General features: G+C 39.1%; 1 protein-coding gene across 1 annotated transcript in view; it reads left to right on the top strand.

The window, feature by feature from the left end:
- Window positions 1-11,266, top strand: part of SLC39A6 (solute carrier family 39 member 6) — a 24,851-nt gene extending 13,585 nt beyond the window's left edge. The window contains exons 6-10 of the mRNA XM_024120842.3: window positions 3,122-3,227; window positions 5,856-6,233; window positions 7,327-7,407; window positions 9,055-9,245; window positions 10,015-11,266. Coding sequence (XP_023976610.1) covers window positions 3,122-3,227; window positions 5,856-6,233; window positions 7,327-7,407; window positions 9,055-9,245; window positions 10,015-10,167 — 909 coding nt within the window. The 3' untranslated portion in view covers window positions 10,168-11,266. The remainder of the gene's footprint in view (window positions 1-3,121; window positions 3,228-5,855; window positions 6,234-7,326; window positions 7,408-9,054; window positions 9,246-10,014) is intronic.
- Window positions 11,267-12,144: the final 878 nt, after the last annotated feature.

Raw genomic sequence — 12,144 nt, 5'->3', positions numbered from 1 at the left:
TGTAGTTTTCATTTCAGTTATTGTATTGTTCATCTCTGTTTGTTTGTTCTTTAATTCTTCTAGGTCTTTGTTAAACATTTCTTGCATCTTCTCAATCTTTGCCTCCATTCTTTTCCCAAGGTCCTGGATCATCTTCACTATCATTATTCTGAATTCTTTTTCTGGAAGGTTACCTATTCCACTCCATTTAGTTGGTTTTCTGTGGTTTTATCTTTTCCTTCATCTGATACATAGCCCTTTGCCTTTTCATTTTGTTTATCTTTCTGTGAATGTGGTTTTTGTTCCACAGGCTGCAGGATTGTAGTTCTTCTTGCTTCTGCTGTCTGCCCTCTGGTGGATGAGGCTATCTAAGAGGCTTGTGTAAGTTTCCTGATGGGAGGGACGGTGCTGGGTAGAGTTGACTGTTGCTTTGCTGGGCAGAACTCAGTAAAACTTTAATCCACTTGACTGCTGATGTGTGGGGCTGGGTTCCCTCCCTGTTGGTTGTTTGGCCTGAGGCAACCCAGCACTGGAGCCTGCCTGGGCTCTTTGGTGGGGCTAATGACAGACTCTGGGAGGGCTCACACCAAGGAGTACTTCCCAGAACTTCTGCTGCCAGTGTCCTTGTCCCCACGGTGAGCCACAGCCACCGCCTTCCTCTGCAGGAGCCCCTCCAACACTAGCAGGTAGGTCTTGTTCAGTCTTCCCTGGGGTCACTGCTCCTTCCCCTGGGTCCCAATGCACACACTACTTTGTGTGTGCCCTCCAGGAGTGGAGTCTCTGTTTCCCCCAGTCCTGTCGATGTCCTGCAATCAATTCCCACTAGGCTTCAAAGTCTGATTCTCTAGGAATTCCTCCTCCCATTGCCGGACCCCCAGGTTGGGAAGCCTGACGTGAGGCTCAGAACCTTCACTCTAGTGGGTGGACCTCTGTGGTATAAGTGTTCTCCAGTCTGTGAGTCACCCACCCAGCAGTTATGGGATTTGATTTTACTGTGATTGCGCCCCTCCTACCATCTCATTGTGGCTTCTCCTTTGTCTTCGGATGTGGTGTATCTTTTTTGGTGAGTTCTAGTGTCTTCCTGTCAATGATTGTCCAGCAGCTAGTTGTTATTCTGGTGTTCTCACAAGAGGGAGTGAGAGCAAGTCCTTCTACTCCGCTATCTTGGATCCTCCCCTCTTCCTTTTTAGAAAATATTTAGTTTCTCTTTTTTCAAGGGCATCCAGACCTTAGTGTTACTTACATAACAGCTTTTAATCTCATTTGGTTCTCAAAAAGAAAAAAACTATTCATTATATGGCAAGTATTGGGAGCTCTTCAGACCCATAACAGAACATTTTACCTAAGATTTCCCTTAAGACATCCATCCTGCACCCCTGGAAAATGCTATATGTCATAGTTTTAGGTTGCCTTCCATATATGTTGATCTGAAATCTCTACATTCAGATTAGGGTTAAATTGCATACTTGGTGTAGTTAGATGGTTATAATAGTTCCATGTCAAACTTTCTTTCTACTGGATTCTCAGGTTTCTTGCTCATGCTGGAAACCAGAGAATCATCTCTGTCTCCCTCATCCTTATATCCAATCTAGTTTTATTAAATGTATCCAGAAATGAAATTTTTCATTTCTCTCCATCTTTCTTGCTATCATTCTGGTCCACACCGGACTTACCTGGGTGATAGCAGTTGCCTCCTAACTGGCCAGTCTACATTATTTTGTTGTCCTAATGCAGAGGAGAGCAGGCAGGGGGATTTGTTTAAATGATTGTTATATGCTCTCATATATATATATGCTCTCATAGCACTGTGTATTTTTCCTTTGTAAAATATATCAAAAATTTCAATCAAAGAATTGTATAATCATTACCTGTGTAAAGCCTCCCTCCCTGTGGGTGATAAGCTTCCTTGGGAACAAGGACTATGTGTATCTTGTTTTACGACATATTGATATATTGCCACCATTCAGTGCAGAGAACATTACAGGCTCTTAATACTTAGGGAATGAAAGAATTGCTTAAAAAGTATATGTTCTACAGATAACCATTGGCAAACAAATAAAGCATCAACTAAAGTAATTTAAAATATCATGAATTCACTTATTTTCACAAATATTTAAGTACTTTCTCTGTGTTTGAGGCATTTTGCTAGAGGTAGGTGTAAAGATTTGTCTGTGCTTGCCTTTAAAAACTCTTATAACCTAAGAAGGTACAGATATTTTATATACTGTTAGAGCTAGAATGAAATCTCAGGTATGGTGATGATTAAGTCATATTCAAAAGATACTGAAAATAAGAAATCTGTTATTTTTGTGACAGTTTTCATTATCTTGAATATTCTATGTAAGTAGTAATAAACAGGCACTGTTGTTCAAACAGTCACCTTTATTCTTGGGCTCTGAGATATGGACAATATCTCAAGTATGATATTCAGTTGGTTAAAAAACCTAGTGATAAATTCAAGGCTAACTAATACAGATTTGTTTATAAAGAGAAAAGCTTGTTAATGGTGTTTTACTACATGAAAAGTATTTTAGTTTTATAACAAATACATATCGATATCACAGTATAGTTTTAATTTATAAAAAGTGTGGAAAGTAATGGGGTTTCAGTGCCCAAAAGAGGCACTGGAGGAAACTAAGCAATTGGTTAGCAGATCACTAAATTCCTGGAGGACATGCCTCTAGCTGGTTCTCAATCAATGGCCTGAGGCAGAGCTCAGCTTTAATGTGTGTATGAGTCACCTGGAGATCTAGTTAAAATCCCCATTCTAATCCATTAGGTCTGGGGTGTAGCCTGAGACTGTGCATTTATAACAAGCTCCCAGGGGATGCAGTGCTGTTTGCATAAGACCAAATTTAGACTGTGTGACCTAGGGGGACATTCAGAAAGATGAGTGTGTAATTTTTCTTTCATACTACTGAAGCATTAATTCTTTACCTTTCTGAACAGTTTATGCCTAAAACAAACTACTAGGTGCTATGCAATTTAAGTACAGGCCCTGCCCTTAGATGGGGTTTATTCCATTAGAAGTCTGTTACTCTGCTGTCTTTTTCGATGAAATCTTTTGCTTAACTGTTTACCTAAAGATGTATGTATAAGCAAACCGCCTATTTTAAAGTATTGCTTTTCCTTGCTATTGTAGAATCAGAAAAAACCTGAAAATGATGATGATGTGGAGATTAAGAAGCAGTTGTCCCAGTATGAATCTCAACTGTCAACAAATGAGGAGAAAGTAGACGCAGATGATCGTAAGTCCTTATAAATCTGAGAGCTGGAGGGAATTCAGTGCTCTGTGATTTGCAGGCAACTTGGACTGTCTGGGAGGGGGAACCATATTCCACCCCCACCCGCACCCCCGTTTTTTTTGGCTGTGCCACGTGGCTTGTGGGATCTTAGTTCCCTGGCTAGGGATCGAACCTAGGCCCCAGCAGTGAAAGCACCGAGCCCTAACCACTGGACTGCCAGGGAATTCCTCCACCCCGCCACACCACCCCGCTCTTTTTTTTTAAACTCATACTTTGTTATAATTGCCAGTGAGTTGGTTATTTCTGTATATACTTACATCTCTTTTTTCTCTAATTTTTTATTTTGAGGTAAATTCAGACTTAGAGAAAAGTTCCAAGAATAGTACAAAGAATTCCTGTACCCCTTTCTTATATTCCCCATTTATTTTACCTACATTTATCATTCTTTCTCTCTGTATACATACATACACATTTTTTTCTAAACCATTTGAGAATAAGTTACAAGCATGATGCTTCGTTACCTCAAAATACTTAAGTTTGTGTTTCCTAAGAAAAAGAACATTCATTCCCTTGTAATCACAGTTCAGTGATCAAAATCAGGAAATTAAAGCTGATACAATGCCATTTTCTAGTCTATAGACCTTTTTCATGTTTTTCCAATTGTCTTAATAATTACAATGCCATTTTCTAGTCTATAGAACTTTTTCATGTTTTTCCAATTGTCTTAATAATTTCTTTATACTCCCCCAACCCCTAAAAGGAAAAGAAATGATCCAGGGTACAATTCAGGATCAAATGTTGCATCTAATTGCCCCTCATTTGGTGTTTGTCTAATGTTTTCATGTTAGGTTGATCAGTTTGGGCAGGAATACCACAACGTGGTATTGCATCTTTTTCAGTGACATGGTATGCCACCTGACATGATGCTGTCTGTCGCACACAGGTGGTGTTAATTTTGATCACTTGGCTAACGTTGTGTCTACCATGTTTCTCCACTGTAAAGTTACTGTTTCCTGTAACTTGTTAGCTTGGCATTTCTTGTTGGACAGACTCAGTTAAAATTTTAAACGAAACGCCTTACGACGACCTTCAAGGTCCTGCGCTGCCCTCCACTCTCCCCGATGGTTTGCCCTGTCCAGCCTCACTGGCCTCCTTTTCATCCTGTGAGCACACCAGCTCTGTCTCAGGGCCTGGCACTCACTGTTTCTTCAGTTCGGAGTACTCTTCTCCCAGGTCTTCATATAAATTCCCCCTATCATTCCAATCTCAACTCAGACATCTCGTCCTCAGAGGTCTTCCCTGATCACCTGAATACAAAGGTCTCCCAGTCACTCTCCTTCATGTTACCCTGTTCTGTTTTCTTCCCATGCGTTCCAATGCCTTAGATTACCTTATTTATACATGTATTTCTTTGTTAAGTGGCTATCTCCCCACAAGAACATAAGCTTCTCGAAGGCAGAGACTTTGTGCTGACGCACCTTGTCCCAGTATCTGGGCAGGTGCCTGGCCCAGAGCAGATACTCAATATATAGTTGCTGACTAAGGAGGAAGAACTTTATTTTTGCTACCAAGTTATTTGTAAGATTTCCTGTCCACCCTTTATTTTCCAGCATGTTGCTTTTCTCTAAAGAGCAAGTGAATACTCTCATTTGTCTTCTGCATCTATTCAACCTTTGTAATGGGCTCCAGTGAAATTTATAATGATGAGAGGAAACAGCTGTTCTAGAATTGGGCCACAGTATTGTGAATGCTCCCAAGAAAGTTGATACTAGTGTATAAAAAAGAAAAAAACAAAAACTTATTGTTGCAATTTATTTTACACAGATAGATAACAAATGTTTCTTGGTGATGATGGTATTTCAAATTCTTCTGTTTTTCCTTTTTTTTTTTTTTTGGCCATGCCACGCGGCTTGCAGGGATCTTAGTTCCCCAACCAGGTATTGAACCCAGGCCCTCGGCAGTGAAAGCACCGAGTTCTAACCACTGGACTGCCAGGGAATTCCCCTCTTCTGTTTTTCCTTGAATTTTGAAAGAGAGGAACTCAGATGACAGAATTGTGCATGTTTTTTATTTCCAATTTTCAGTATTTTTCTGGAATATTTTTCTTAAATATTTTAAATATCAAAAATGAAATATTTTTATAAAGTAAGTATGTGCTTCTTTTATAATTGGAAAAAAATCATCTTTAAAAACATAAGGGGCTTCCCTGGTGGCGCAGTGGTTGAGAGTCCGCCTGCCGATGCAGGGGACACGGGTTCGTGCCCCTGTCCGGGAAGATCCCACATGCCGCGGAGCGGCTGGGCCCGTGAGCCATGGCCGCTGAGCCTGCGCGTCCGGAAAAAAAAAAGAACAAAAACAAAAACATAAGGAGGCAGAAGAAATTAAGGGAGAATCTGGGGGTAGTTACTGAAGGTTAACATTTAAAATCCATTCTTAGTATGTGAGATCATTTAACTACTGATGTTTTTCATCAACAATACTCTAATGTCTAGTTCTGCCACGTCTGTGTGAGAGAGTTGCCATGCTTTAAGATCTTTTGTTGACTTTGTCAGTGGAGATGTTTGAAATGTGTCCATGCACATTAACAAAGCCATTTGACTTTGTCCCAATGTCCTTTATGTTTATACCTAGGACCTGAAGGCTATTTGCGAGCTGACTCACAAGAGCCCTCCCACTTTGATTCTCAACAGCCAGCAATCTTGGAAGAAGAGGAGGTCATGATAGCTCATGCTCATCCACAGGAAGTTTACAATGAATACGTACCCAGAGGGTGCAAGAATAAATGCCATTCACATTTCCATGATACACTCGGCCAGTCAGATGACCTCGTTCACCACCATCATGACTACCATCACATTCTCCATCACCACCACCACCAAAACCACCACCCACACAGTCACAGTCAGCGCTACTCTCGGGAGGAGCTGAAGGATGCTGGCATTGCCACACTGGCGTGGATGGTGATCATGGGGGACGGCCTGCACAATTTCAGCGATGGCCTAGCAATTGGTATATATCTACGTATCTGTCCCTTGTTGGTTGACTGAAAATGTCACATGAAAGTACCAGTCTTATTTTAACAAGGAATAGGTTGGTTTGATAAGGCTATTGACTTCTAAGATTATTAAACTGTTATTTCGTTTTTGGCTGCTTTGACAATGAAGTACTCGATAAATGTTAGTTTAAGTGCTAGAAACTGTGCTTGGCCCTTTATCTAAATTGTAACTACCAAAAGTTGTTTTAATTTGCAGGATCAGGCTCTAAGGTGTTTGGAGCACATGTGAGGATTTTTTTTTTTTTCCCCAAATACATTTGAGTTCCCTTATCTGCAATATAAACAGTATTTATTAAAGTAAAATGCTTCCAGCATCTTTTCTTTTTTGCTAAAGGAATCTTCACATATCTGATAAGTTTAATTACTAATCTCTACCCAAAGAAGAATTATAGTTTTTTTGCTATTAAATTGTTGTGCTACAATTGAGAGGTAATAGAAATACTTAAAAATTGTAGTAACTTAGTGCTGGGAGGAACCATGGAAATAAGTACAGATTAGGTAGCCAAGGCCTGGCAAGGTGAACCACTTGCCAAGGAGGCAGTGTTGTTTTGTAGCCCAGCCTGGCTCCCTGGGAGCTTGGTGCTCTTCCTTCTCTGCACTGTGCACAGCGTAAGCGACAAAGGAGGATGTGCAAACGCTCAGACATGGTAGTTTAATTAGACAGTGAATTCCTCTGAGGCCAGGAAACATATTTGTACTCTTGACTGCTGAGGGTTTTTTCCTAAACCTTTTAAATCAGTTTGTTTCATATTTTTAAGTAAGTGTTCTATGTGGTAGCAATTTACTTCTCAGGTTTGTATAAGATCATTTAATCACTAAGGCATAGTGGAACCTTCCCTTCTCAATCGTATCTGCTTGTGCTCCTTTGGGAAATTTAAACCTAATGGAATGTAATCTAAGATTACTCATGAAGAAGGTACAGAGTGCGGTTGAGAAAGTTCTGTTTATTCACAACCAGAATATATTTTATTTCTTTTACCTCATTGTGTATGCTGTTAAGATTTAAAAAATACACACCCACAAAATAATGCAGTGATTTTTACACAGGTGCTGCTTTTACTGAAGGTTTATCAAGTGGTTTAAGTACTTCTGTTGCTGTGTTTTGTCATGAGTTGCCTCATGAATTAGGTAAGAGAACCCTACAAATGGTATTTTCCAGGTGGGTAAAGTGTCTTAGTGTCCCTGGCTTTTGCTAATGATAGCTTCCAGCAAGCTTCCTCATTTATGCCTTCTCCTAAGTCTACTAACCTAGCTGGCTTTCTTTCTTACTGAGGACAAGTTTGTTTCCAGCCAGAATTCTAACCCTGCGATTACAATTACACAATTGCCTGTGTGAGGTTGCCAAAGAGATACCTGAGTCCCCTCTCTTTTCCTCTTCGCCTACCAGATATCTTCCTATACCAGCATATTGGTGACATCAGTGATCATTTTCTTCATATGCACAATATGAATAAGAGCACAGGAATCTAAAGAATCATCTTCCATTAACAGACAGAAGTTGACAAAGAGTATTTCACTCACTAGAGCTAAAGAAATGAGAAGTTGATGAATAGTGTTTTGAATTCTTTTTCTCTGTCACTGGGACTTAAAACCTTCCCAGAGTTGTCCTGGTTCCCAGTTCGTGTCCTTGTTTTTCTTCATATAGATGCATATTCACACACACCTGTAACGCCTTTTCACTTGTTCCTTGGCATGTGTTCTGCCATTTAGAAGGCCTCCCGTCTTCATGCTCCATGCTTGTAATCCTCAACATCTGGTCTGTGTTGTGCATTCTATTTTTATTTTCATTTATTTATTTATTTATTTTGGCCACACCACGTGGCTTGTGGGATCTTAGTTCCCTGACCAGGGATCGAACCTGGGCCCCCTGCGATCGAACCTGGGTCCCCTTCATGGAAATGCAGAGTCCTAACCACTGGACCGCTAGGGAATTCCCTATGTTCCACATTCTAGATCCTTCATGCTCCATGAAGCCTCTCTCAGCTATTCTCATCTTAATTTCTTTTTTTCTCCTTTTATAACCAGAACCTTAGACTCTTTAGCTCTTAATTATATATTTCCTTAATCATTTGCTGATCATTTCATTTGTATTCTCTACTCCCTCTCCTCCTTGTGGCCAGTTAAAAGCTCCTTGAAGACAGTACAAGAGCACAATAGTTGGTACTTATTGACATTTGTAGTATTGACATTCATTGATAAAGTGGAAGCCTTAAGAAATACTTTGGATAAAAGATATCTTAGTTTATAAAGCTGTTAGGGTGATTTACACTGGTTAACACTGCTAGCCCTGAGTAATTCTTTTTTTTTTTTTTAAGTTAATTAACTAATTGATTTTTTTGGCTGCGTTGGGTCTTTGTTGCTGTGCTCAGGCTTTCTCTAGTTGCAGCGAGCGGGGGCTACTCTTCGTTGTGGTGTGCGGGCTTCTCATTGCGGTGGCTTCTCTTGTCGTGGAGCATGGGCTCGAGGTGCACGGGCTTCAGTAGTTGCAGCACGCGGGCTCAGTAGTTGTGGCACGCGGGCTCAGTAGTTGCGGCTTGCAGGCTCTGCAGCACAGGCTCAGTAGTTGTGGCACATGGGCTTAGCTGCTCTGCAGCATGTGGGATCTTCCCAGACCAGGGGTCGAACCCGTGTCCCCTGCGTTGGCAGGCAGATTCTCAACCACTGTGCCACCAGGGGAGCCCTGGAGAATTTCTTAAATCTGGAAAGTTTTTTGCGTATGTGTCTTAAAAATGATTTTTTAATTACCTTATCTCCTTTTTTTGTTTTCTGTTAAAGGTGACTTTGCTGTTTTACTAAAGGCTGGCATGACTGTTAAGCAGGCTGTTCTTTATAATGCTCTGTCAGCCATGCTGGCGTATCTCGGAATGGCAACAGGAATTTTCATTGGTCATTATGCTGAAAATGTTTCTATGTGGATATTTGCACTTACTGCGGGCTTGTTCATGTATGTTGCTCTGGTTGATATGGTAAGTTTTTAAGAAGTCAGTAGAAAAAATGTTCAATGAGACCATTTTTAAAAGGGTTTAGATTAAATATGGTTGCAATGAGAAGTGATTCTATGCTTGACAAAGTAGCATATAAACTATAAGTCCTTGATGGTTTTATCTTTTTGCATTGTTGCTCACAGCACATCTTTGTCCTGCCTAATGTGTATCAGGATACACAAAAGTATCTACCCCCTTCTGATGTGTCTTTTTGAGAGGAGAGTTTCAGTAATTAGGCACTGAACTGTCTATAGACATGTAGGAAACCTAGCACAAGCCACATACTGTTGGCAAACTGTATACTTCAGAATGCTTAAAGATTTCTTATTAATGGACAAAGGAGTCATCTTTTTGTCACCAAAGTCCACCTAACAATCTCAGCCAATCTTATTGCTAAAATTATATTTTATATGATGTAAGGCTTCCATATCTCTGAATTTCAAGCAAACCACATGTTATATACAGATACAGACAGTAAGCAGGGTAATCAGTGTAGCTCCCCATTTTACAGTGGAGCAAACTGGACCAGTATAAATGTTGACTTGCTGAGCAGACCATGAATAATCATTGTTAATTAAACTGTTAGAAAATGCTGTGTGACATTATTAGCTAGAGTCAGTATATATATGTGGTCATGTTTTAGAGAATTGACTCATAATATATCCAGCTATATATAAAGCTGTCCTGCAGATTCTTCTAAAAACTAATCTGTGGTTCTGGAAACTTAAAGATTGCTCTTTTTTTTTTTAAGGTACCTGAGATGCTGCACAATGATGCTAGTGACCATGGATGTAGCCGCTGGGGATACTTCTTTTTACAGAATGCTGGGATACTTTTGGGATTTGGAATTATGTTGCTTATTTCCATATTTGAACATAAAATTGTGTTTCGTATAAATTTCTAATTAGGGTATAAATGCTAGAGTAGCTTAAAGCTATAGTTTGCTGTCTATAGTTTGAGTAGGTCATAGGGAGATGAGTTAGTATGCTGTGATATGTAGCATTTACGGTTAGTGGATTTTGTGATTTTTGTATTGAATATTGCCATTTGTTATGCTTATAAGGTCAGTTATGGTGGTAACATAAAGGTACGTTTAATATTTAAGTTATTCTATTTGGGGAATGTAAGCTATATGTGCAATTTACCAATATTACTGGTTTATGGTATAAACAAGAGATTGGGCATGACATGTTCTGTATATTTCAGAAAAAAAATGTCTTTAATGCTTTTTCTAGAACTAATTTAATATAGTAATTCCCATGCTGGATTTTAGGCCTCTGAAGAACTGCTGGTGTTTAGGAGTAAGAATATACATGAAGCCTAAGATACCAATAAAGCTTAAACTGAATTTAAGCTAAGAAATAAGGGAAAAAAGAGAAGAAACTGTATAAATTGAGAAGGCATAGGTTTCATATTAAAAAATCACAAAACTGGTTTAAAAACAGAAGGGAAAAATTTAGATTTAAATGAAAAAAAGCAATATTGAGTATAGAGTACACTGATAAACATTTTTGTCCGAGTATTAATGTTCCCATAAAATCTCAGCACTTTTTACTAATTTAGTTGTACATTTAACTTTGTATAATAGAGACATCTAAATGTATTTAATAAACTCAAGCAAAATATATCACTTGACCAAGAAATTGGAATTTTAAAATATTTGTGTGGATGTACACCAGATGAGTATGAGCAAGTTTATGTATTGTCAAAAGACTTGGATATCCCAGGTTAACTTATGTGTCACCCAAGTTACATTACTGGATGTCCTGGTTATCTGGTTTACCACGTCAGCATATTAGAATTTCGATATATTAGGACATTAAAACCATACTGGTTATAATTTGACTTCTTGGATTCAGAAAGTACTTTGGTATCTTTCAGTGCTTCAATGTTGTCGTTATGAGCAATTGTCATTTTATATATAGTACTTTAGATGTACTAGGGTTGTATGGCATTCTCTAGATGTTGCTTTTCTACAAAATAAATTCCCTGTGTCAGCTTGATATCAGATATCTGATTTTCTTTTCTTTTTTTTACCATCTTAACCATTTTTAAGCATATAGCTCAATAATTTTACATATATTCACATTGTTATGCAATTGATCTCCAAAATTTTTCCACCTTGCAAAACTGAAACTATACCCACTAAACAACTCTTCGTTTCCTTCTCCCCACAACCCCTGGTGACCACCATTCTACTTTCTATTTCTATGAGTTTGAGATGTCTGATTTTCTTAAGTATAATCCAGATTATATATACTTATCAACACATTTATATTATTGTATTGGGTGGGCTTATTCAATTTTTAAATTGTTTATCACAAAGGGCACTTCAGAAAATATTGGTCCACAGTTTATTCCAAGCTGTCCCTAACTTAAATTAAAAAAAAAAAAAACAAAAAACAAACCCCAGAGCCTAAGCTTGAAAAGACGCACTAATGCCCTACATTCTAAAGAGAATCAAGAACAACTGGACGAGACCATACAGCCCACCTACTGAAAGACGATTGGACCAGCATTTCTATTCCCCAAACCAAGTGAAAGGAATGAGTAATGAGAATTACTTGGATTGGGCGGTGCCTGAAAGGATGAGATGAGGCATCTCCTTCTCGGGCTGAATGATTACTCTGCTTCAGAAACCCACAGACCTACCCTAATGCCACTGCTGGATCAGTGCAAGATGAAGTTCTGGAATCACTGGAAATGTTCCTCCAGGAGTTTTGGAAACACAGACTTGTACCTACTTCTTTCACACAGATTCTGAGGGTGGAAGGTGTGCTGGACCAGCCCAAAAAACAGGATGATAGCAGCCTTAGTTCCCACTCCAGTTTGAAGTCACTAGTGAGTATGTAGAAGATTTAAGTAGTTGGTTCCCATGGCT

Source organism: Physeter macrocephalus, chromosome 19 (assembly GCF_002837175.3).
Source record: "Physeter macrocephalus isolate SW-GA chromosome 19, ASM283717v5, whole genome shotgun sequence".
Lineage (NCBI taxonomy): Eukaryota > Metazoa > Chordata > Mammalia > Artiodactyla > Physeteridae > Physeter > Physeter macrocephalus.
This window is presented reverse-complemented; position numbering and strand designations above follow the sequence as displayed.